Source organism: Myxocyprinus asiaticus, chromosome 18 (genome assembly GCF_019703515.2).
Source record: "Myxocyprinus asiaticus isolate MX2 ecotype Aquarium Trade chromosome 18, UBuf_Myxa_2, whole genome shotgun sequence".
Lineage (NCBI taxonomy): Eukaryota > Metazoa > Chordata > Actinopteri > Cypriniformes > Catostomidae > Myxocyprinus > Myxocyprinus asiaticus.
In genome coordinates this window covers 7,389,779-7,417,630 of record NC_059361.1, presented here as the reverse complement: position 1 = coordinate 7,417,630, position 27,852 = coordinate 7,389,779, and the positions used below count along the sequence as shown (strand labels likewise).

Genomic DNA, 27,852 nt, shown 5'->3' with positions numbered 1-27,852 from the left:
AGAGATTTCAATAGATTGTTTTTTTTTTCTTTAGAGATTAAAATTTAGACTATGAATAATAGGCTTTAAAATATTAAGAGGGTAGCCAAAAATTACATTTATGAAGAAGTTTAAGACATCTTTAATTTTAGAGATATTTTGGCCAATATAAACATGATAAATAGAAAATTTGCATAATACTTACAATCAAACTTTGACACAAATAGAGTAAATTGTGTGGATCACTTGAAGTTCTCCAAATTTGGCAACATCATAACATTTCAAGAGGATCTTGTGTTTAGGAAAAATGTTTTCCCAGCATTTCCCTTGAATATGGGTGTTATCACAGTCTGTCTCCCTCTTGTTTTTCAAGGACTCTTATTTTGAAGTTTTCCTCCATACTACATTTCCCAGAATTCACAGCCCTCATCACTTCATTTGTTCTTTATCATCCTCACCTGTCTTCCATTCCCTTATTTAGCTCCTTTTGTATAAATATCCTCTAGTTTTGCCCATTCCTTTGTCAGTCCTTGAAGTGTTATGATGTTAAGCGTTATTGTTTGTTCCACTCCAGTGATCGTCATTAAAAGATTTAAAATATCTACTCCTACATATCCTCTCTTCCACTCCAAGTATCCATTGTTACAGATGTATATTTCAGCAGAAGGACTATATTAATTGTCATATCTATTTTTAGGAAATGGGTTAAGTGGTTCTTTGTATAACTGGAAATATTTCTGGATGCATTAAGTAACATTAGATGGATTCAAGCATACCTATTCAACAACAGAGTCAACCAAACTGTTTTAAATGTTTATCTATAGGGTTGCAGAGCCACAGACTGCTTCTTCACCAACACAGTCTCATGACAATTTATAGGGTACAACGGGGCTAAAGGCCCCACGGGGTAAAAGGCTCCTTTGATTTTCTTTACTTCCAAAACACTAAATATCAACAAAAACTATCACAGCAATTTCCTAATCACATGTTTGTCACTATGCATTGCATAATTTTCCTGATCCATGAGATCTTTGCATGTGATGTCTAAAGGTTGATTTTGAGGCAGTTTGATCTAATTTTTCATATTTTTTTAAAATGTTGCAAATTTATGTAGTTTATGAAAATACCTGACATTAACACATTTATTTTGAGACAAATTCTTATGTATCATTTTCAGTTTTGTTCAAGGTGATTAAATCAAAAGTTTTTTTTATAACTGTCCAATAAATGAAATTATGGTATTTGGGGTAAAAACCTCCCCTGTTGTAGGGGCTAAAGGTCCCCATGTAACACATTGATTTTTTTAAGTGGGGCAAATAGATTTGTTCTGAAAAATGTTCAAAGTGGCCTCACATTGACTCATCCAATCACATGGAGATTAATTTGAGCACGAAAGTTCAAGTTTGGTAAACTCTGACCTGCGAATTCGCATAGCAAAAAGACATTTGACCAATCTAAAACTCACAGTTTCACTTTTTGGCTCAGTACAAAAAAATAAGAATTTCAGGAAATTGGAGTAGACTATTTGTGATTTATGTAAACAGAAGACCTAGAGTGTAACATATCCTTTGTGTCACTGTCCAAAGATGTGGCTTTACTATAAGCTTTATTTCTCAGCAGATACATGCATCCAAATGCACCTGAATTAGGTTACCTTGTCTACCTGTTATTTGCTTTCCCCATCAGTCCCTATACTATTTGATATCCTGTACAGGGCTTTTAAGTCGTTATTCCCATTCAGTTACACAAAATCCAGTATGGATGCCTGTTTCTGCACACGTGCACACTAATGAAGTCAACTGGATTGAGGGTCCATGCAGCTGTGAGCACTGGGGTGATTAGGGGCAGGAAATGGACACTGGACTGATTTCCCACACAAATAGCCATACCTCCTTTGTAAATTAACTCTGAAATTACCTCGTATGTTGTTTTGGGGACAGATTTCATTATGGTATTTCACTGGAAAACAACAAGAACTACTGAAGAGGTTTCCTAGGACCCAGAAATGGAGAATGTTTTTTTATTTTTTTTATTTTTATCAAGAACTTGCTCTTCTCTTTAATAGTGAGGTTTGATTTAGACTTCCAATGAAACAGTCTTGGGTAATGTAAGTAAACACTCGTCCACATGTGCTGGTGTGTGTACGTGCTGTTTTCAAATCAAGAAAGAATGGAATCAAACCCCTGATGTTATGGAATTTTGTGTTCGTTGGCACGGTTGCCTTTGGCTTACTCACTGGAAGACTAAACAAAAATAATACATATAAACTCAGCAATAAAGAAACATCCTTTCACTTTCAACTGCTTTTATTTTCAGCAAATTTAACATGTGTAAATATTTGTATGAACATAAAAAGATTCAAAGACATACACTGAACAAGTTTCACAGACATGTGACTAACAGAAATGGAATAATGTGTCCCTGAACAAAGGGGGGGGGGGGGGAGTGTCAAAATCAAAAGTAACAGTCAGTATCTGGTGTTGCCACCAGCTGCATTAAGTACTGCAGTGCATCTCCTCCTCATGGACTGCACCAGATTTGCCAGTTCTTGCTGTGAGATGTTACCCCACTCTTCCACCAAGGCACTTGCAAGTTCCCGGACATTCTGGGGGTAATGGCCCTAGCCCTCACCCTCCGATCCAACAGGTCCCAGATGTGCTCAATGGGATTGAGATCCGGGCTCTTTGCTGGTCATGGCAGAACACTAACATTCCTGTCTTGCAGGAAATCATGCACAGAACGAGCAGTATGGCTGGTGGCATTGTCATGCAGGAGGGTCATGTCAGGATGAGCCTGCAGGAAGGGTACCACATGAGGGAGGAGGATGTCTTCCCTGTAACACATAGCATTGAAATTGCCTGCAATGACAACAAGCTCAGTCCGATGATGCTGTGACACACCGCCCCAGACCATGACGGACCCTCCACCTCCAAATCGATCCCGCTCCAGAGTACAGGCCTCGGTGTAACGCTCATTCCTTCGACGATAAACACGAGTCCGACCATTACCCCTGGTGAGACAAAACCGCAGCTCGTCAATGAAGAGCACTTTTTGCCATTCTTGTCTGGTCCAGCAAAGGTGGGTTTGTCCCCATAGACCACATTGTTGCTGGTGATGTCTGGTAAGGACCTGCCTTACAACAGGTCTACAAGCCCTCAGTCCAGCCTTTCTCAGCCTATTGTGGACAGTCTGAGCACTGATGGAGGGATTGTGCGTTCCTGGTGTAACTCGGGCAGTTGTTGCCATCCTGTACCTGTCCCGCAGGTGTGATATTCGGATGTACCGATCCTGTGCAAGTGTTGTTACGTGTGGTCTGCCACTGCGAGGATGATCAGCTGTCCTTCCTGTCTTAGGCATCTCACAGTACGGACATTGCAATTTATTGCCCTGGCCACATCTGCAGTCCTCATGCCTCCATGCAGCATGCCTAAGGCATGTTCATGCAGATGAGCAGGGACCCTGGCCATCTTTCTTTTGGTGTTTTTCAGAGTTAGTAGAAAAGTCTGTTTAGTGTCCTAAGTTTTAAGTTTTTATAACTGTGACCTTAATTGCCTACCGTCTGTAAGCTGTTAGTGTCTTAATGACCGTTCCACAGGTGCATGTTCATTAATTGTTTATGGTTCATTGAACAATCATGGAAAACATTGTTTAAACCCTTTAATAATAATAATTTTTTTAACAAATTATATTTATTTTTCACACATTCTACATTTGCACATATACAGTGAAATTATTTTTTTTGCCATGTATCCCAGCCAAGCTGGGGTCAGAGTGCAGGGTCAGCCATGATATGGTGCCCCTGGAGCAGATAGGGTCAAGGGCCTTGCTCAAGGGCATCCTGGTGGTGCTGGGGCTCTGAACCCCTGACCTTCTGATCAGTAACCCAGAGCCTTAACCACTGAGCCACCACTGCCCCATTACAATAAAGATCTGTAAAGTTATTTGGATTTTACAAAAGAATCTTTAAAATACAGTGTCCTAAAAAAGGGATGTTTCTGCTGAGTTTATATATATATATATAGACATAGACACACACACACACACACACACACATAGTGCATTCAGAAAGTAGGAGCTGATATTAAAAATACCATTACATATGTAGCCAAGTCGACAAATTTCCTGTAATTTAACTCTAGTCATAAATTGGACGTGGCCCCTTTAAGAATTTTGTGAAACTCGCTTTCCAGCACTCTTTTGTTTTACACACGTGTGCTGGTTAGAGAAAAAGCTCCCAGTTTTATTCATTGCTGGATAATTCTTTGGGTAAATCTAAAATTTTTACACAAAATGCTTTTAAATTACATTAAATATGTGTTCACCAGAGTTGTATGTTAAAATTGAGTGTTTGTTATGGATCATTTTAAGGATGCATGTGGATTGCATGTGTGTAGTTTGACCATGTTGTGCACATGCAAGGACTGGGACTATCTTATTTAATGATTTATAGCCCAGAGTGTTTTCCAGTTTAGTGAATAAGTGTAATGAGAATTGTATTGTTTAAAATGTTATACATGCCCTTAAAGCCTGGTTAGAAATGCATAAAATGCTTTGAGTGATTTAAGCATGTGTTAAATGCACAAAATGCTTTGAGTGATTTAAGAATGTTAAATGCATAAAATACTGTGAGTGTTTAAGCATGTGTTAAATGCATAAAATGCTTTGAGTGATTTAAGCATGTGTTAAATGCATAAGATGATTTGAGTGGTTTGAGCAAAAATAGTGCATAGGGTGGTGTGAATGATATAAGCATGTATTAAGATGATGTATGCTGAAGCATATGGGTTGGCTAATGCTGTTTGTATTTTCTTTTGACATTAGCTTCTACTGTATTTCATTTGTTGTATTTCGTTGTACCATGTTTCATTTTTTTATCTCATTTTTGTATTTAATTTTTTTAAATTAATATCCATATATATATATATATATATATATATATATATATATATATATATATATATATATATATATTACGGCCCCATCGACCGCTGTTTTTTCTGTTTTTTTAAAAGCAGCCATCATAATAAAACCCCAAGATATTTTTGAATCCGTGGTGAATATTTATAACCCACCGGCTACACATATTTATTTATTTATTTATTTTTATATACTTTATTTTGAGGTTTTCAGAATTTAACAACACAGAACAAATAATACTGGATCGAACTACACACACACACACACACACACACACACACACACACACACACACACACACAAACAAACAAACAAAAACTTACACCTATTGTATCTCTTAAAATAAATAACACCATAACCATAGAGAACTGCAAGACAAAGTGCATAGAAGTGTTGTATAATTAGGCCTCTGAAGAGCCATTGGTGGTTAACTGATTGGCTGCCACATCTAGAAATGAGTCTCAAATAGCGGAGAACTGTGTGACTGAATTACACCAAGAATTTGAGTCTTTCCAACTGTATGACTGAGATCATTTCCGCGATCCATCTCTGGAAGGATGGGGGAGAGGGTGATTTCCAGTTCTTAAGAACAATTCTTTTAGCGACAATCATACCCAGTTTTAAAGACTGTTGCAATACTCCCGGGAGGCAGTGAGTGAGGTGTGAGCAGCCAAAGATAGCGAGTTCGGCGTCCGATGGGAAGGGCCTGTTATAAGTCTCAGAATCCAGACAATGAGGGGCAGAACCAGAAGGCTTGAGACGCTGTGTCTTCAGTCACTTTGCACCTGTCGCACGTTGGTGGGACAGAAGGGAAAGTTTTATGCAGCCTGGCTTTGGTGTAGTGTAGCTGATGGACAACTTTGGACTGGATCAGTTGGTGTCTGCTGTTAACTGAGCAGGCCTGTATCATAGACAGACATTTGCCCCACGCTACCTCGGACAGCTCAATTCCCAGGTCCTCTTCCCAGTCCACCTTGAGCCTCACAGTGGAGGCTGCAACCTGGCCATCAAACAAACAAACAAACAAACTTTGAAACAAGATGCCTGGAGCCAGGAGGGATTCTTGGAATGTCAAAAAAGACATGCCTCTCTGGGAAAATTTTGAAACTACAAATCTTGGACTTCACGTAGTGATCCGTACTGCAGCCAGGCAGGGAGAAGTGTACGAAGTCCGGGGGCTTTATCCAAAGGTGTTGCGCTCGCCAGTATCCCCCTTCCTAGTGACAAGTGGTATCTTTTACCGGACAGGAGGCAGAGAAGTGGCCCGACCGGGCAATATGAAAGCACAGTCCATTTACGAGGCATCGCTGCTTCTCCATACGTGAAATCTGGGTTCTCCCGACTTGCATAGGCTCAGTGTCGGGGCGTTATTCTGGTGACCTGGCCGAAGTAGTGTGCCGGAGGGAATGGTCAGGCGCCCAAGGAGGTGGAGAGTGGTGTCGATGGTGGTTACGGTATAGGGCCAGGCGTTGGTCGACTTGGATAGCCAGGACCACCAAATCGTCAAAATGTGGGGGCAGATCCAAAGGATAGATCTTGTCCTGGACATTGTCGGAAAGCCCACACAAAAACTGGTCCCACATGGCATGGTCGTTCCACTCACAAGAAGCAGACAGGGTCTCACACAGGGTGTGAGAACAGCATTATATCTAGATGCCATGTGTAATTGAGCACACTTTTTCGGCATGTTTAAGAGATGATTTAGGTGTCTGGATCACAGTGAAGATGTACAGTCTCGGCAGGGTGTGTCAAATGCGGTCTCCGGCATCCTCCATAGCGCACAGAATCGGCCAGCAAAATTGACGACAGACGTCAGAAAAACCGCCGATGCGCGTCTCTGATGTGCTGTTTGTTCAGAGTGCAGTGGGGGCATGTCCCTGGACACACGTAAAGCGGCAGGTTCACTTTATATAGCAGATGTATATACAACCTAAACAAGTTCATCTTGAATGTAAAATGTATTTATATATTAATTATCTTTATCATTATGTTTATATTTATAATTGTCTTCAGATCTTAATTTGTATTAGTCATTTTCCACAGACTGGAGACGGATACTTGCGTGATGGCAAAAGGAAGGGTGCTTATATTAAATTTTTTTGACCACTTCATTACTCTTATAGCTTTTTCATTTCATTTGAAGTGTAATTTGAATTTAGAAATATCTTTGGTTTAAGTTTTTTGTGTTTCAAAACATAAATTTAATTTTTAAAGCAAAACCAGTAAAGCAACGGGGGGTTGACGATGTAATCGGATATGGCTATATTTTTTCCCGAAAAATATCATTAATATATTTCTTTCATATTGCCCATCCCTACTGTGCACTTGTAGCCTGACTGCCATTATGCCGCATGCAGTTTGTGACTGCCATGCACACTAGGTCTTTTTGAATCATCCATTGGAGGGAGGAAGAGGAGGAGGAAGAGGGAATGAATCACTCATTGCACACGCTCACCCTCCTTTGTTAATCATATTTTAATTATTTACCTTTGCCTATTTAAGTTAATCGACTACAGTTGATTAAATCATGACTTCTGAAGTTAATCGATACGTTTGTGTGAAAAACAAATCGCTAATTAAAACGTTTTTAACTTTAAATCGGCACTTCCGCCAGCTCTCTGCAGCTGTTTGAATTGACCTAACTCTTGCATGAAGTATGTTTCACTGTGGTAAACAGAGCGGAACTTCTGAATTCTTGCATGAATGCGCCAACATGATGACGTCACGTGACAGCGATGTGAGGCGTTGAGTGTTTACAGTGATTAGTGATTAGTTTTTCACACAAATGTATTGATTCACTTCAGAAGACATTATTTGATATGCTGGAGTCGTGTGGATTACTTTGATGCTGACTAAATGTGCTTTTTGGACCATCACAAATTGGTGTCCATTTACTTGCATTGGATGATGCAACTAGGATACTTTCCTAAAAATCTTTAAGTCCTGTTTTGATGAAGAAAGAAGATAATATACATACTGGATGGCCTGAGGGTGAGTAAATTATCAGCAAATTTTCATTTTTGGGTGAACTATTCCTTTAAGGATCTGAATACTTATGTCAATGTGATATTTCAGTTTTTTCTTTTTAATACATTTGCAAAGTTTTCAAAAATCTATTTTTTTCTTTGTCATTGTGGGGTATGGAGTGTAGATTGATGTGAAAAAAACAAATAATTTAAAGCATTTTAGCACAAGGCTGCAACATAAAATGTGTAAAAAAAAATGAAGGGGTCTGAATACTTTCTGAATGCACTGTATATATATATATATATATATATATATATATATATATATATATATATATATATATATATATATATATATATACAGCTCTGGAAAAAATTAAAAGACCACTGCAAAATGATCAGTTTCTCTGGATCTACTATTTATAGATATGTGTTTGAGTAAAATGAATATTTTTGTTTTCTTCTATAAAGTACTGACAACATTTCTCCCAAATTCCAAATAAAAATATTGTCATTTATAGCATTTATTAGCAGAAAATGACAAATGGTCAAAATGACAAAAATGATGCAGTGTTTTAAGACCTCAAATAATGCAAAGAAAACAAGTTCATATTAATTTATAAACAACACAATACTAATGTTTTAACTTAGAGTTCAGAAATCAATATTTTGTGGAATAACCCTGATTTTCAATCACAGTTTTCATGCATCTTGGCATGCTCTCTACCAGTCTTTCACATTGCTGTTGGGTGACTTTATGGCAATCCTGGCACAAAAATTCAAGCAGTTCAGCTTCGTTTGATGGCTTGTGGCCATCCATCTTCCTCTTGATCACATTCCAATGAGGTTTTCAATGGGGTTCAGGTTTGGAGATTGGGCTAGCCATGACAGGGTCTTGATCTGGTGGTCCTCCATCCACACATTGATTGACCTGGCTGTGTAGCATGGAGCATTGGCCTGCTGGAAAAACCAATCCTCAGAGTTGGGGAACATTGTCAGAGCAGATGGAAGCAAGTTTACTTCCAGGATAACCTTGTGCGTGGCTTGATTCATGCGTCTTTCACAAAGATGAATCTGCCCAGTTCCAGCCATGCTGAAGCACCCCCAGATCATCACTGATCCCAACTGTGAAGCATGGGGGTGGCAGCATCATGTTGTGGGGGTGTTTTGCTGCAGGAAGGACTGGTGCACTTCACAAAATAGATGGCATCATGAGGAAGGAAAATTATGTGGATATATTGAAGCAACATCTCAAGATATCAGTTAGGTAATGGGTCTTCCAAATGGACATTGACCCCAAGCATACCTCCAAAGTTGTGGCAAACTCCAGAAACTTATTGGGAGAAGCTTGTGGAAGGCTACCCAAAATGTTTGACCCAAGTTTAAAGGCAATTCTACCAAATACTAACAAAGTGTATGTAAACTGCTGACCCACTGGGAATGTGATGAAAGAAATAAAAGCTGAAATATATCATTCGCTCTACTATTATTCTGACATTTCACATTCTTAAAATAAAGTGACCTAAGACAGGAGTTTAAATGTATTTGGCTGAGGTGTATGTAAACTTCTGACTTCAACTGTGTGTGTGTATGTATATATATACAGGTGCATCTCAATAAATTAGAATGTCGTGGAAAAGTTAATTTATTTCAGTAATTCAACTCAAATTGTGAAACTCGTGTATTAAATAAATTCAATGCACACAGACTGAAGTAGTTTAAGTCTTTGGTTCTTTTAATTGTGATGATTTTGGCTCATATTTAACAAAAACCCACCAATTCACTATCTCAAAAAATTAGAATATGGTGACATGCCAATCAGCTAATCAACTCAAAACACCTGCAAAGGTTTCCTGAGCCTTCAAAATGGTCTCTCAGTTTGGTTCACTAGGCTACACAATCATGGGGAAGACTGCTGATCTGACAGTTGTCCAGAAGACAATCATTGACACCCTTCACAAGGAGGGTAAGCCACAAACATTCATTGCCAAAGAAGCTGGCTGTTCACAGAGTGCTGTATCCAAGCATGTTAACAGAAAGTTGAGTGGAAGGAAAAAGTGTGGAAGAAAAAGATGCACAACCGAGAGAACCGCAGCCTTACGATTGTCAAGCAAAATCAATTCAAGAATTTGGGTGAACTTCACAAGGAATGGACTGAGGCTGGGGTCAAGGCATCAAGAGCCACCACACATAGACGTGTCAAGGAATTTGGCTACAGTTGTCGTATTCCTCTTGTTAAGCCACTCCTGAACCACAGACAACGTCAGAGGCATCTTACCTGGGCTAAGGAGAAGAAGAACTGGACTGTTGCCCAGTGTTCCAAAGTCCTCTTTTCAGATGAGAGCAAGTTTTGTATTTCATTTGGAAACCAAGGTCCTAGAGTCTGGAAGAAGGGTGGAGAAGCTCATAGCCCAAGTTGCTTGAAGTCCAGTGTTAAGTTTCCACAGTCTGTGATGATTTGGGGTGCAGTGTCATCTGCTGGTGTTGGTCCATTGTGTTTTTTGAAAACCAAAGTCACAGCACCCGTTTACCAAGAAATTTTGGAGCACTTCATGCTTCCTTCTGCTGACCAGCTTTTTAAAGATGCTGATTTCATTTTCCAGCAGGATTTTGCACCTGCCCACACTGCCAAAAGCACCAAAAGTTGGTTAAATGACCATGGTTTTGGTGTGCTTGACTGGCCAGCAAACTCACCAGACCTGAACCCCATAGAGAATCTGTGGGGTATTGTCAAGAGGAAAATGAGAAACAAGAGACCAAAAAATGCAGATGAGCTGAAGGCCACTGTCAAAGAAACCTGGGCTTCCATACCACCTCAGCAGTGCCACAAACTGATCACCTCCATGCCATGCCAAACTGAGGCAGTAATTAAAGCAAAAGGAGCCCCTACCAAGTATTGAGTACATATACAGTAAATGAACATACTTTCCAGAAGGCCAACAATTCACTAAAAATGTTTTTTTTATTGGTCTTATGATGTATTCTAATTTTTTGAGATAGTGAATTGGTGGGTGTTTGTTAAATGTGAGCCAAAATCATCACAATTAAAAGAACCAAAGACTTAAACTACTTCGGTCTGTGTGCATTGAATTTATTTAATACACGAGTTTCACAATTTGAGTTGAATTACTGAAATAAATGAATTTTTCCACGACATTCTAATTTATTGAGATGCACCTGTGTATATATATATATATATATATATATATATATATATATACAGTGGTGTGAAAAAGTGTTTGCCCCCTTCCTGATTTCTTATTTTTTTTGCATGTTTGTCACACTTAAATGTTTCAGATCAAACAAGTTTAAATATTAGTCATAGATAACACAAGTAAACACAAAATGCAGTTTTTAAATGAAGGTTGTTATTATTAAGGGAAAACAAAATCCAAACCTACATGGCCCTGTGTGAAAAAGTGATTGCCCCTAAACCTAATAACTGGTTGGGCCACCCTTAGCAGCAACAACTGCAATCAAGCATTGGCGATAACTTGCAATGAGTCTTTTACAGCGCTGTGGAGGAATTCTGGCCCACTCATCTTTGCAGAATTGTTGTAATTCAGCCACATTGGAGGGTTTTTGAGCATGAAGTGCCTTTTTAAGGTCATGCCACAGCATCTCAATAGGATTCAGGTCAGGACTTTGACTAGGCCACTCCAAAGTCTTCATTTTGTTTTTCTTCAGCCATTCAGAGGTGGACTTGCTGGTGTGTTTTGGATCATTGTCCTGCTGCAGAACCCAAGTTCGCTTCAGCTTGAGGTCACAAACAGATGGCCGGACATTCTCCTTCAGGATTTTTTGGTAGACAGCAGAATTCATGGTTCCATTTATCACAGCAAGTCTTCCAGGTCCTGAAGCAGCAAAACAGCCCCAGACCATCACACTACCACCACCATATTTTACTGTTGGTATGATGTTCTTTTTCTGAAATGCGGTGTTACTTTTATGCCAGATGTAATGGGACACACACCTTCCAAAAAGTTCAACTTTTGTCTCATCAGTCCACAGAGTACTTTCCCAAAAGTCTTGGGGATCATCAAGATGTTTTCTGGCAAAAATGAGACGAGCCTTAATGTTCTTTTTGCTCAGCAGTTGTTTTCGTCTTGGAACTCTGCCATGCAGGCCATTTTTGCCCAGTCTCTTTCTTATGGTGGAGTCATAAACACTGACCTTAACTGAGGCAAGTGAGGCCTGCAGTTCTTTGGATGTTGTTGTGGGGTCTTTTGTGACCTCTTGTATGAGTCGTCGCTGCGCTCTTGGGGTAATTGTGGTCGGCCGGCCACTCCTGGGAAGGTTCACCACTGTTCCATGTTTTCACCATTTGTGGATAATGGCTCTCACTGTGGTTCTCTGGAGTCCCAAAGCTTTAGAAATGGCTTTATAACCTTTTCCAGACTGATAGACCTCAATTACTTTCTTTCTCATTTGTTCCTGAATTTCTTTGGATCTCGGCATGATGTCTAGCTTTTGAAGATCTTTTGGTCTACTTTAATTTGTCAGGCAGGTCCTATTTAAGTGATTTCTTGATTGAGAACAGGTGTGGCAGTAATCAGGCCTGGGCGTGGCTAGAGAAATTGAACTCAGGTGTGATAAACCACAGTTAAGTTATGTTTTAACAGGTGGGGCAAACACTTTTTTCACACAGGGCCATGTAGGTTTGGATTTTGTTTTCCCTTAATAATAACAACCTTCATTTAAAAACTGCATTTTGTGTTTACTTGTGTTATCTTTGACTAATATTTAAACTTGTTTGATGATCTGAAACATTTAAGTGTGACAAACATGCAAAAAAATAAGAAATCAAGAAGGGGGCAAACACTTTTTCACACCACTGTGTGTGTATGTATATATATATACATACATATATACACACACAGTTGTGCTCAAAAGTTTGCATACCCTTGGAAAATTGGTAATATATGTACCATTTTTAAAGAAAACATGAGTAAGCAGGCAAAACACATTTTTTTATTTCTTATGGGATTCATATTCAACTGTAGGTTATAACAGAATGGCACAATCATAAAACAAAACATGGCAACAAAGAAAAAAATGAAATGACCACTGTTCTAAAGTCTGCATACCCTTAGTTCTTAATACTGTGTATTGCCCCCTTTAGCATCAATGACAGCGTGCAGTCTTTTGTAATAGTTGTCTATGAGGCCCCAAATTCTTGCAGGTGGTATAGCTGCCCATTCGTCTTGGCAAAATTACTTCAGGTCATGCAAAGTCTTTGATTGTCTTGCATGAATCGCACGTTTGAGATCTCCCCAGAGTGGCTCGATGATATTAAGGTCAGGAGACTGTGATGGCCACTCCAGAACCTTCACCTTTTTTCTGCTGTGACCACTGGAGGGTCAACTTGGCCTCGTGCTTAGGGTCATTGTCGTGCTGGAAAGTCCAAGAGCATCCCATGCGCAGCTTTCGTGCAGAAGAATGCAAATTGTCTGCCAGTATTTTCTGATAACATGCTACATTCATCTTGCCATTAATTTTCACAAGATTCCCTGTGCCTTTAGAGCTCACACACCCCCAAAACATCAGTGAGCCACCACCATGCTTCACAGTGGGGATGGTATTCTTTTCACTATAGGCCTTGTTGACCCCTCTCCAAACATAGCGCTTATGGTTGTAACCATAAAGCTCTATTTTGGTCTCATCACTCCAAAGGCATGTCAAGGTGTTGACGGGCATATTGTAACCAGGCTTTTTTGTGGCACTGGTGTAGTAAAGGCTTCTTATATAATTACATAATTTCAATGCAAATCAATGTTTCATGTCCATTTATTTGGCAAGTATTCTTGTAATGGGCTGGATAATGAGGAATCAGATGATCATTTTCATATAATAAGTATCAACAGAACTCTTGACATAAACCCTAGATAGCAAAATTATTTTGGTCTGAATCTGGCTGCATTCCGCCTGTGAGTTTGGCCCACATACCGCATAGAATTACGGTCCAACATTGGCCCAAAAGCCACTTACCAAATCTAAGCTGTATCCAACCCAGAAAGAGACCAAAACCCAGCCACACTTATCCTGTTGCTCCAGCATGCACAACTGTGGACCACAACTGTGCCAGAATCCCCAGACATCAGCCAGAAAACAGCTGAATGATTTGCCGAGGTGGAATTCAGCTATTAATTTCTTCTCACATAATTACATGATTTAAATGCAAATCAATATTTTATGTCAATGTAATTATTTATTTGCTCAGTAGCCGTGTAAAAAGCAGGATAATGTACAGTCAGCCAGTTGTTATTGCACAATAAAACACCTTCAGATCTGATCAACCTGTCCGGGATGTTATTTTGCAATAACAACTGGCTGACTCATTATCCCATACATATTGGAATATATCGTTTTTATACCATTTTATTTTTAGCAGGGTAGCTAAATGGTTAACACCACGTTTTATTATCTGCTCATGCATGCAAGATGTTCTAATCACCATTAGCTAGTTATGTTAGTCTTTTGCTCCACTACAATAAACATTTGGTCTGAACCTGCATGCTAGCCCGTGACAGTAATGCTAGCTAGCTAGCTAACTACCAAAGCTAGTTAGTGATGGAACAGTTTTATTTGGTACTTTTGTTAAAAGAAACTGATTAGTTACCTTGAAGTAAATGCTTACTCCTACTAAAAGCCCTCTAAACATTTATTTAGGGGTACAACTTTTAACAATTTACATCCATCCATGTTTGTATGTAATAGTATGTAATATGTGAGTGTGTCAGAAAAATGAACAGTTTTTTTTTGTTTGTTTTTTTTTTGGAAAGATTTTAATAGTTATTGAATGTTCTACATCTTACAGTAAATATTATACAATTACAAACTTGTCTTAATTATGTCACACAGATCACTAACTGATCTTCAAAAAAAATAAAATAAAAAAAATAAAAAAGAAAAACAAACAAAAAAAATAATAAAAATAAAAAAATAAAATACAGATTTACACTTCATTTCACAAGCCTGATGTGGGTCTCCTTGCTCGATTGGTTGATGACACGGTCTGGACCACGCTGGCGAAAAATGCGCTCTGACCTGCCAGAACCATGACGGAATGAGATCTTGATGGTGCCAGAACCGCGCTGTAGTGCGTAATACATACTATGGGGCAAGGGGCCTTTAACACTCACTGAAGGGAGATAAATTCTGGAAGACTTTCCCCTTTTGCTTTACATTTAGAATGCAAACACCAAGTATTTTTCTCCATATGGGTCAAACATAAAACGCTGTTGTCCTAAACAGTAGTGTTACACTCCTACAGAGACCAGTGTGAAATAGCAACCCCTCTTTTTTTTTGTGTCAAAGCCTATGGTACATTTGACAGGTTCTCAGCAAGAATGTGAAACCAGTGCCACAATAACTTTAAAAATACCTTTACAGACTGGTGACGTGACACTGACTTCACTAGAGCTAATAACCCGTTGCATGCATCACGGGCGCTAGTAAACAATCGTTTGATCGATGCCCTGAAACAAAAGAACTGAACAGTGCATGGGTTTGCAATATCAAAATCACATGTTTTCAAAACAATCAAACAGAAAACAGGAAATTCAATGTTCTTCCATTCCACATCAAAGCAAATTTGGCCAAAGTTAACTCTGTTTACTACTGATTCCTAATAGACCACCTGATATCAAATAAAACCGATCAATCTATTTTAAGATGGAGATAGACAACAAAAGCCCCCACTGAAATTTGTGGTGAGCATAAACATATTGGATTATTGATAATGAAAAAAATAATAATAATAATAAAAAAAAAAACAGCTTTCTGAAACAACCATTTAGGATTAAAGAATTAGTTTATCCCAAAATGAAAAATCAATCATCATTTACTTGTTCCAAATCCATATGTTTTTTTTTCTTCCGTGGAACACAAAAGGAGAAGTTTAGCAGAATCTTTTCCAGATAATAAAAGTGGATGGGGACGAATGCTGTTGAACTCAAAAAGTGACAAAAAAAGTAGTCCATACTATATGTGCACTATATTCCAAGTTTTCTGAAACCATACGATAGCTGCAATTTAAGTTACTGTAGCTCTCAAAAGTAATTCATACTTGTATTACAATTTTGCGCCTAAAGATTGGTTATGAAACACGTAACAAGTTATATTGACTACTTTTAATGTGCTTTTGTGTACTTTCCCATTCACTTACATTGTATGGAAAAAGCAGTTTGAACATTCTGCAAAATATCTACTTTTGCGTTTTGGAACAACAAGAGGGTGAGTAAATTATGGCAGAATTTAAATTTTTAGGTGAACAAAACTATGATGACCACGTGTTGAAATGTTTTTCACATCAGCAACTGCAACAATTTTGTCTAATTTGCCATTTTAACTATTTTATTCTTCGCCGCAGACTGCCGAACTCTGTCCCCCTTTACTTTTCAATGAAAAGTGGAAGTGAAAGACGACTGAGGAAATAAATGAACAGGAAGAGGAAACCCTTTGAAGACTTGTGCTCTGAAATGCCTCGCAACCACATGGACTGTATCACTCCACTCCAGATCAACTATAAAGATCTTCTATTTAAGAAAAATGAATATCAATCATTAATTAAAACTTTAAATAACACTTACGGAAAAAGCGCCTAAATTACATGTCAGAGTGGATGGTAACTTGCTTTCAATCGGGATCAACCTTTTATTAAATCATCTGCGATGACTCTAATCCTAGAGTTTCGAGGTCGGATATCGGTCTGTTTTTGTTTCAGACCAGAGAATGTTTCATTATGTCGACTACAGTGATCAATCGCATCAATCAAGTCTTGCAATGCAAAATGATTTGTTGCAAACATACAGAAAATATATGTTCACTGTTATCTATAATACTGTTTAAAAGTATAAAAGGAAAGAGTAGGGCATAGGGAAAATGAGAAAACGACCTAATGACTAATTATGACTAATCTGAATTATGCCTTGATATTATGCATATTGCAGTTGATAAATCAAAATGTAACTAGTAAGCTACACTGATGTGCAATTGGGCCTTTGAATAAACAATTTAATTAACCAGGTCAAAATATTACATATAAAGAAAGGCTTTTTAATTCATACTGGCTTTGGCCAAACAGATTTGCTCATACTGAAGGGGCAGGCGAATTTTACGAAACTTGTCAAGAACATCACCCCAAAAATCAAAAGAAAGAAAAAAGAAATCATATATTGCTTAATGACAATGAAGCCTGTTTTAGAACACTTAATTTTTGTTGCCTTATTTGCAGAATTAAAAAAAAAATTTAAAAATAAAAATAAAAAAGGAAGAAAAATTTACTTCTTGCACTGCCTTTAATTTATGCTGTTTTTTTAATTTTATTATTATTGCATTACTGTAATTTTGTTTTACTGTAATATTTTCTTTATGCAAAGTGCATTTTTCCTCTATGCCCTTACTCTTTCCCTTTACTTAAATTGAACATCGAAGGAAATGTGTTTCAATGTAATGCATTTTAAAGCAATCCATAAGCTGCAATTTAACATGATGCAACCATGCATATGGGCATAGTTTCCATCTGATTACACTATACTGCATTCACCCGCATGACACATGCATTACAAGACGTTATAACTTTCACATAAGATCAGAGAATCAGTTCTCCCCGCTTTGAGCTAACTATATCGAAATAGTGGTTGATTAGCCAACAAACTTAAAAATAAAAAATAAAAAAAACAGTAATACTGTTTTGTACGGACAATAATATTACTTCCAGAGACATTATCAAGACTAATGGTTTGTAGAGTAAATGCTTGATTTTCTTAATTACATCATTAAATATGAGAGTGTACCGTATAATTGGTTATTAAGTTGTCTATTTGTCAATGTGCAATGCTTCAGTATGATAACATTTCATAGAATACTTGATATGTCACTTCTGAGTACACTAGTCATGGATACAGACGAGGCCCTTGGGAAAGGAAATCAAATTCTCTCTCTTCTCTCCCTAAAATGCTGTAAATTACAATTAAAAGCCATTCAAGCAGGCCATTCTGATTATTGCATTGAACAACTCCATTTCTATGCCTAAAATCTGTGCAACTACAGGCCTATAGGCCCAAGAATTCACAGAGGACCAGGGGTTAGATTAGACCCACTCTAAACCTGGAGCAGATTGTAGATTAAATGAGTAGTTCACCCAAAAATGACAATTATGGCATCATTTCCTCATCCTCGTGTCAAAACCTATGACTTTCGTTCTTCCTTGTAACACAAAAGAAGTTTTTCTGTTAAACTTCACCTTTGTGTTACACAAAAGAAAGGAAGTCATACAGGTTTGGAGCGACATGAAGGTGAGTAAATAAATAATGACAGAATTTTCGTTTTTGGGTGAACTACTAAGCAATCGTTTGTAACGTTCTACTGCTTTTAGTGCTGTCTTCTTTGCGATAAAATCCCTTTAAATCCTGGATGTGATCCTAATCATTCCTTTAGAGTAGCATCCATCCTGTCTGGCCTCAAAGTTGGCACATATTTTAATTAGGTTTAATGCCACTGGTATGACATCACACCCAGAGGCCCCAGCTAAGTGCCACACGCCACAAACCGTGTGTTCGCGCAATTCGCCATCAACGCATGCTCCCGCATCGCCACGTTCACTGCGAGAGCACCCATGCGCACATTTATATAAATCGAATATACACATTATAGTTTAGAAGCTTACGCTTGACACATAAGCTTATAAAGTAACTGGCTCACGCAAACTTTCTCTATTTAGTGAATAACTAAGATTACTGTATGTACTTGATATTCTAATGAAGGTTAAACCACGTTTGCACGGCCCTACGAATGATATATTCCTTACAATTCTACATGAACAGCTACAAGCTGGAAGACACCCTTGTTATCAATGATAGAAGATTAATGAAATTAGGGAAAACTGATGAAATTCAATGTCCTTAAAAAAAAAAGAAATAAAAAAACTTTCTGTGCAGAAACTGGGAAGGCCAAAAATCTAAATCCACTGTAAATAAACAAACAACCAAAGAAGAAGAAGAAAAATAAAACCCTGTGCTAATATCTAAAGGTTATAAAATTTGGCAGCATAATTGGATGATTATGATCCATAGGGGTGCTGATATTGCATCGGTACATTCCTACACACCAGCGTTTATACTGAACACAAAAGACAGATCGTTTGAAGAGGCGTGATTGGTCGAAAATCATTCTGGAGTTTGTACAGAAGTAACTATGGAACAATGAGAATTAAAATAACCTAATGCAAAACATCATCCCCCCAAAAATGAGAAGAATACAGAAAAATTAAATAAAAGATAAAAAAGCAGCTTTTACCAAAACACGTAAGAATGCATAAAGTGACCCTTGCACTTTTTCTCTTTTGTTCTTGCAAACAGATGTGGCGCGTCTCTGTTGCGTACAGAGCGCCGATGTAAGACTTGAGTAGTTGCATACAATGTTTGACTCCAGATCTGCAATTGAGAGAAAGAATACAACAATTCAGCAACTGCTCTTTACTAATATTCTCAAGAAAGCAAGTCAAATTTTGTTCCATCTGTAATACGGAAGACTATGGAGCTTTTACTTTAGTCAACAAGTCTTTCAAATGGTATATATTGAAGTAAAGTAGAGAGCATTCTGGTTATCATAACATAGTCTGGGTACGGAAACAAACAATCAACTTAAAACCAAACAAACAAACACAAACACACAAATAAACTATTACCCGGATACATTTAAAAACAGCATTTTCATTTTCGAGTGCTCTCCGTCCACACTGTGGTTTTCAAGCATTTTCCTATAGTTGCTCGTCCACACTAAAACGTAAAAAAAAATCTTAAATCAGGGGGCCTGGGTAGCTCAGCGAGTAAAGATGCTGACTACCACCCCTGGAGTTCATGAGTTCGAATCCCAGGGTGTGCTGAGTGACTCTAGCCAGGTCTTCAAAGCAACCAAATTGGCCCAGTTGCTAGGGAGTGTAGAATCACATGGAGTAACCTCCTCGTGGTCGCTATAATGTGGTTCTCGCTCTCGGTGGGGCACGTGGTGAGTTGTGCGTGGATGCCGCGATGGGCGGCGTGAAGCCTTCACACGGGCTATGTCTCTGTGGTAAAGCGCGCAACAAGCCACGTGATAAGATGCACGGGTTGACGGTCTCAGACGCAGAGGCAACTGAGATTCGTCCTCCGCCACCCGGATTGAGGCGAGTCACTATGCCACCACAAGGAATTAGAGTGCATTGGGCATTCCAAATTGCGGAGAAAAAAAAAAATCTTAAATCACCTTACTGTACATGCGAAAAATCGCCGTTCCATGTACAGTCTGAAATGCAATTGTCTACGTGTTATGTCGCCAGACAACAAGTCTGGGTAAACTTCCGGTCACCTTTGACAGAATGCAATGTGAAGGTTGTACAAAGTAAAATTTTTCTTTAACAATGATATCAAATTGAACAACAGGCACCATATTCCAGCTACAACATGGGCCGCCATCTTGATTGTTTTGGTTGAATGGATCACATGACTGCGCCACATAACAATAAATATGTCATCATTTTCAGATATCTCAGTTTTCCCTGCTGCCTTTTCAAATTTATCGACTTGGGACAGCATTTTCAAAAAGCTCAGTTTTCGCTATCAAAACGCCTGTCTCAGTATGGACGGAAGGCCAAAACGTAGAGAAAAAGATTACTAATAAAACGTATTAGTGCGGACATGGCATCAAACAATCGAACAAATTAACTATAAATAAAAATAAAAAACTTCCAAATACAAATTAACTTACAACTAAGGCCACATCTATACTAATACGTTTTTGTTTGAAAATACATCTTTTTCTCTATGTTTTGGCCTTCCATTCACACTGAGACGGCGACTTCGACAGCAAAAACCTGAGCTTTTCGAAAACACTCTCCCAAGTGGATAAATTTGAAAACGGCGTCTTCACATTGTAGTGTGGATGGGGAAGAAAAAGGTATCTGAAAACAATGATGTATTTGTTGTCATATGACGCAATCAAGATGGTGGCCCATGTTGTAGTGGTGTTGTTGTGTGTGCTATTCACTTTGAGAGCATTATTCACTGCCCAATTCCCAATGTGCTCTAAGTCCTCGTGGTGGCAAAGTGACTCGCCTCAATCCAGGTGGTGGAGGATGAATCTCAGTTGCCTCTGTGTCTGAGACAATCCGTGCATCTTATCATGTGGCTTGGTGAGCGTGTTACTGTGGAGACAGCGCGTGTGGAGGCTTCACGCTATTCTCCGCGGTATCCAAGCACAACTCACCACGTGCCCCACCGAGAACAGTAACCACATTATAGCGACCACGAGGAGGTTATCTCATGTGACTCTACCTTCCCTAGTAACTGGGCCAATTTGGTTGCTTAGGAGACCTGGCTGGAGTCACTCAGCACGCCCTGGATTCGAACTTGTGACTCCAGCGGTGGTAGGCAGCGTCTTTACTACTGAGCTACCCAGGCCCCACTTTGAGAGGATTGTTAAAGATAAATGTTACTTTGTACAACCTTCACAATGCATTCCTTCAAAGGTGGCCCAAAGTTTACAGTCCGGCAATGAAACATGAGGAGAATGGTATTTTAGCTCGTACATGGAACGGTGATTTTCAGTATGCACAGTAAGGGAATTTAAGCGTTTTCGTGTGGAAGAGCAACTTTTGTAAATCTATCTATCTATCCATCCATCCATCCATCCATCATCTTTCTGTCTAACCATCTGTCTGTATTACTGGAAGGGTGGAGCCAGTATGAAATTATGATGTGGGTGAGGACTCACATGATTGGCAGGTGGGCTCTACCAGTGAGGTGGCACATAGCTGTACCCAGGTGTTCCTTGTGGTCGGTATGTTGGCACGGTGACTGGGTGTCCTCCAATTTGAGTGTGCTGAGGGGTAGTCAGCAAAGTCCCTGTTGGAATGCATCAAAAGGTAGCATTGTCAATTTTTTGTTTCTTTTTCCTATTTAAAACATTTCAGTTTTTGTATTTTTTTATAACGTAATACTGTTTTTTGCATCGCTTTAAGATAATTCATTGAATCATTTGAAAATACATTTAAATGTACAACATGTTATTTGGAAAAAGTGATAGGCCTGTAGTCGGTTGCAAGAAACCACTTAATCTGAGAAAACACTTAGTGACACTATCCTTACAATTATTATCAAGGGTTTTCATAACTTAAGGGATTTCTTGCAACCAAAACCTTTTTCTGGTTTTATTTTGTTATACTAATTGTTCTGTTCTTAAACATTTTGTTTGTATACTTAAATTTATAATCTTTGGCGCATCTTACCAGCAGACATGGCCATCGTTGTTCCGGCCACCATGCCCATGGCCATGCCGTTGGAGCGTGGTGCGGGTACAGGAGCCGGGTAGATGGCAGAAGGGATGCTGTTGGGCTGAACCACGGTGGTGTGGTGAATTACATGAGGCTGGGCAGCATACACCGGCTGTGTGTAGTAAGCACCCTAAAGAGAAGATAAACATGTTTTATTACTACTAATTTGTCGTTTAGAAATATACACATTTTAAATGAATTTTAAATGCCAATGGTCACACATTCAAAGACTAATTAGTCAAAGCACCACAAGGTATTATGCTAAACATGGGTTGCCATCATATTACAGCTGGTTGAAGTTGTTAGATTGCACTTTTACCTGAGCATAGAGGTTCTGCTGTGGGTAGGCACTTCTAATGGGGTACATGGCCGTCTGATACGGGTTAGGGGATGGGGAGTAGGGTGGAGGGGCTCCATTGGTCTGAGTGGGTGGCACTTTATAAGGCGTTCCTGCAGTATATCCTAAAACAGAGAGCGAAAAAGAGAGGCCATTAGGTACAAAGTATCTCAATGGCGCACAAACAAATCGAACACTATTCCGTTGTGTTGGAAAAATATTCATTCACACAGGTCCATGCCCTCTGGTTTGGTTTCCAAAAGATAAAGAGCTGCCATTTTCTGGTGAGTGATGGTAATGCACACAAGAATTGCCAAAAAAACAAAAACAAAAAAACAAAAAACAAAAAACAAAGCTACTAGAGTAAAATGATTCTGAAAGCTTCTTACACCGAATGAGATCATAAATTATTGTGGTTTTGCAGTAGTAACATTAACTCCAGTCACTATGTTTTATCGCTTTGTTTACCATGGTAGATGTTTGTACAAAAACTGTACAAAAGTGTGCCAAATATTATCAGTCATGATCTAAAGCATATATGAAATGCAAACACGAATACACACCCAAACACCCAAACATGCAAACACACACACTCTGTCTCTTTTTCAACACACTCCATCTGTCAAGGTCTTTATTTGCCAATGACTTACTGCAGAACTTTTGACAACGAGGTAGTAAAAGACAGAATAAAGTAGCTTGAGTTGTGCAGACTGATGCTTTTATTTTTAAAGAGACAAAGTAAGAGAGAAAAATATTCTTTGAGACCATATTTGTTTACAAAACACTTAACCCTAGGTAAGAATGTCTTTAAGTCTATGTACAAGGTGATTTTAACCCCACATTAAACAGAGCTAACCAAAAATTGTGGTGCCAAATGTATACAATACAGTGTTCAGTTTGCAAATACAGTGCTAAAATGATACAGTGAGTTGTTTTGCAACAGATGTCAGACCAATCATAAACTCACCAATGCTTGCCTCAATACGTTGGCCTGACAAACTGTCAACATACTGTTATTCTACAGACATGGTTTAGGGTTTTTTCAAACCCCTAAACCAAGACCAACATTTCTGTCTGTAACTCCTCCTAGAGCTTTAAAGCTACATCTACTAAAGTTGGCACAGACCTTCAGGCTGTTCCGACTCGGGTTGCTATGAATTTTCTAACAGATCAGAACTACGGTTTTCGCACAGCGTGCGATCAAATATCCCGAAAATCCCATAGACTTACATTAATGAAAGATTCAAACGGGCCAAGACTATTCAAATTTCAACTCTCAAAATGTTTTTAAATTCAAATGTAAACAAGGCCTTTAAAGGAATATTCCAGCTTCAATACGGCCACTTACACGCTACAAAGTTTCGGGAGTGACAACCGCATTTAACAGGACTGACTCCCACAATTGAGATGATTGACAAGTGATAACCATAGCAACGTTGCAGCGTCTCACGCCTGTGAAACATAAATGCCACCAGTTTAACCCGTTTTGTGTTCGCTGTTTTTGAGCAAAGAGATTATCCACCACAGATGTATTACCATTCAACAATGTTCTGTTAGCTGCCATCAAAAGAATTGCCATGTTTTGTTTACACGCATCTAAACGGCGGTTGTTAAACAGTGCGCGCAGTCTCGACTGTATTGTACAAGTTACCCTGAGACCACAGGGCTGATGAGAGAATCTACAGAGGAGAGAGACTGACTGGAATATATGAATGAATGAAGACACATACCTCTGTTTGTGTGATTTGCAACACGAGAAGACAGACACATCTCACACGCGCCATTAATCACGTCATTATCAACTAGAATTTTTCGGGAGTTAATTCGGTTGTAGAATGCGGTTGTCACTCCCGTATTTTATCAAACTGTGTGTGTACAGAACAGGATTAAACACTAAAAGGTGACAAATGAATTTAGCTGCAGTGTGTACGTGGCCTACAAGTTAAGCTCAGTCGACAGCATTTGTGGCATAATGTTGATTACCACAAACAATTATTTCGACTCGTCCCTCATTTTCTTAAAAAATAAATAAAAGCAAAAGTCAAGGTTAAAGGTGTGTGTGTGTGTTGTTTACTTAGCTATACTTTGGAAACAAAATTGTCCATGTTAGCAAAAACAGACAAAACCTTTCTATCGGGATATCTGGGGATGTCCTCAAAGGCAAAACTGATTAAAAAATATAACTTGGAGCCGATTCACTAAGAATGAATTGTGGTTTTTTTGCACGCGCTAACTGCGCTCGTATAGCGCCAGATTCACTAAAGGAATTAAGCAGATCAGGCAACGGCACAAACACGCCCACAAAATCTCTGCTGAATGCAATTTGCATGCGCAATTCTGATCTTGCAGTCCAATTCTGAGTGCAGTACAGCATTCATTTTATTTCAAATTAATTTAAATTAAATTCAAGCCTACTTTAATTTGGCGGTAACAGCTCTCGATGTAAATTGCACAGGGCAAATTGCATGGAGTTTTGTGAATGAAGCGGAATCTTTAATGAGCCTAATTTAAACAGAAAGTGGGCGTGTTTGCATGGAAAGGAATGACAATTTAAATATTGAAGCTACAATAAATCACACTAAATGAACGGGTTAAATCAACAGTCCTAGCTTATATAAAAACAAAGAAGCCTAAGATATGTCGACATTTAGGTAAAAGTGTTTAAGTGATTCAGTCAAACAAATATTTCTACAGTATGTGACACTCTATGTCGCTCTGTGTGTATGTGTGTGTTATAGAGAAAAAGGGGAACACACAGCAGTTACAGTAGAGTATTGTAATGATATTTACTGAATGCCGTCGATGAGGCTTGGTACTGCCTGCTTTCTGAGCCTGCGTCCACTGCCAGGTCATAGGAGCCTTCTCCGGGCCCCGGAGCTGATGCCGTCTGGGGCCAGGCTTGCTTCACCAGCAGCACTGTCCCAAACAAACACAACAACACAACAAGGGTTACACACATCTGCAAGAAATAGTTCACCCAGACATTTACTCACCCTCATGTTGTGCCAAACCTGCATGACCTTGTGGCTTGTGTGTCATATTGAAAGTCTTCTGAAGGCATACGATAGGTTTTGATGATGTCAAGATTTTCACTGAAAAATGACTTAAATTTCATGTTGTTTCTCACCAAAATCTATTATTTACCTTCAGAAGACTAGCAATTTGACGCACGAGCCGCATGGACAACTTTTATGATACACCAAAATATTCATAATTTTTTTTCCTTTTATGTTCCACATAAGAAAGAAAGTCATACAGGTTTGGAACGACATGAGGGTGAGTAAATGATGATATAATTTTCATATTTGGGTGAACTATTCCTTTCACAACTGGTGGCACTATGGAGCAGCTCTATCTCTCCAAAACAGACTGTGACCTTGACTACCCAATCCTTCTCTCACAGTTTCTCCACATCTAATCATTTCACTTTGGTTGTCTCTTATCAAATGAAGTCCTGAGATTCTTCGCAAATGGAACTAAAACTTTCCTTTTCCTCTGAAATCATCTTGACCTCACAGACTATTGGATATTTTTAACCAATAGCAAAACCTTACAAACTGTGATCATGAACTATTGACCTTTAGTCAGGCAGAAATCCCCAGGCTGCTTTAAGGCGACCAATTCTGTAATAAGTGTACTGTATGCTATGATCACACAGTATTTTTTTGTAAGATTTCCTTACAAAAGGAGCAATATCATATCAGAGCCACGAGGGGGCGGTATCAATAAATCATGAGATGTTACCCAACACAAGAGCACACATAGGAACAAAGAGAGACTGCTGGAATCACACAATGGCATCAAAGTGCCGCATTGACGCCACAAACATGACATCACCACAGGAGACCAGTTCTGTGCTTTATTCATGCATACTTGCTTGATTTATATTGCATAGGTAACACTTTACATTAACATTCCCTTAGTAAAGGGTTTATAAAGGGGTTTATTAATGAGTAATAACTCATCTACAAATGCATTATAAGTCATTTATTTGCAGTTATAACAGCATGAATAAAAAGGGCAACTTTCATGCAATACTTGCCAAATAGTGAGCCGATTTCAACTAACAAGTTATAAATGCTCAATAAAGGTACTTGTTCATACTTATTTTAATCAAAATCATGAAATGTCATAATTCATCATTTATGTAATGATCCAGCAAAAATAGACTGGTATAGAGATTAAAAGGTGTTGTGTGTATATTATTGTAATGTCTATGACTATGACACTTCCCTGGTCATGTTTTATGTAAAAAGAATGGTGCCACTCCGAGTGGTGTCTTACACAGTCCTCTGCAGGTCTTCATGCTCACACACAGCATTGTTTGACAATTCTAATTTCTTTGTTTATAAAAAGATTGTTCATTAATCTTTAATTTTATTGGCTATTTATGAACTAACTTTAATCGTATCTTATAAACCTTTAAGATGAATATATCAACCATGTAATCTCAGAAAGGGTACCTTAATGCAAAATGGACACCTATGTTGTTTATTCATAAGTTAACCATAAACCATTTATTACCAACATTATTAATCTATGAAAATGTACTTTATATATTGATAAGGTACCTACATTAGTAAGCTGAAAGAGTAAAGGTGAACACCTGTGAATAATTTATTAATGAGTTACAAATATTAGTAAATGAAAATGTGTAGTTTAATGTAAATTGACACCCATGAACCATTTATTAATGAGTTACAACCATTAGCAAATGAAAATATGAAGTTTAATGTAAAGTGAACACATGTGAACCATTTATTAATGAGTTACAAATGTTAGTAAATGAAAATGTGTAGTTTAATGTAAAGTGAACACATGTGAACCATTTATTAATGAGTTATAAATGTTAGTAAATGAAAATGTGTTGTTTAATGTAAAGTGAACACATTTGAACCATTTATTAATGAGTTAGAAATGTTAGTAAATGAAAATGTGTAGTTTAATGTAAAGTGAACACATGTGAACCATTTATTAATGAGTTACAAACGTTAGCAAATGAAAATGAGGTTTAATGTAAATTGACACCCATGAACCATTTATTAATGAGTTACAAACGTTAGCAAATGAAAATATGTAATTTAATGTAAAGTGAAAACATGTGAACCATTTATTAATGAGTTACAAATGTTAGTAAATTAAAATGTGTAGTTTAATGTAAAGTGAACACATGTGAACCATTTATTAATGAGTTATAAATGTTAGTAAATGAAAATGTGTTGTTTAATATAAAGTGAACATATGTGAACCATTTATTAATGAGTTATAAATGTTAGTAAATTAAATGTGTAGTTTAATGTAAAGTGAACACATGTGAACCATTTATTAATGAGTTATAAATG

General features: G+C 38.2%; 1 protein-coding gene across 4 annotated transcripts in view; it reads right to left on the bottom strand.

Moving 5' to 3' along the window:
- Positions 1 to 15,466: 15,466 nt before the first annotated feature.
- Positions 15,467 to 27,852, bottom strand: part of fam168a (family with sequence similarity 168 member A) — a 77,897-nt gene continuing 65,511 nt past the window's right edge. For 3 of the 4 annotated variants that reach the window (XM_051724338.1, XM_051724336.1, XM_051724337.1), the window contains 5 exons: positions 25,301 to 25,426; positions 22,493 to 22,635; positions 22,129 to 22,303; positions 21,615 to 21,745; positions 15,467 to 19,297 (listed from right to left, as the gene is read on the bottom strand). In XM_051724338.1, the coding sequence (XP_051580298.1) occupies positions 21,633 to 21,745; positions 22,129 to 22,303; positions 22,493 to 22,635; positions 25,301 to 25,426 (557 nt within the window). In that variant the 3' untranslated portion in view covers positions 15,467 to 19,297; positions 21,615 to 21,632. The remainder of the gene's footprint in view (positions 19,298 to 21,614; positions 21,746 to 22,128; positions 22,304 to 22,492; positions 22,636 to 25,300; positions 25,427 to 27,852) is intronic. The other variant, XM_051724340.1, reaches the window with a different exon arrangement.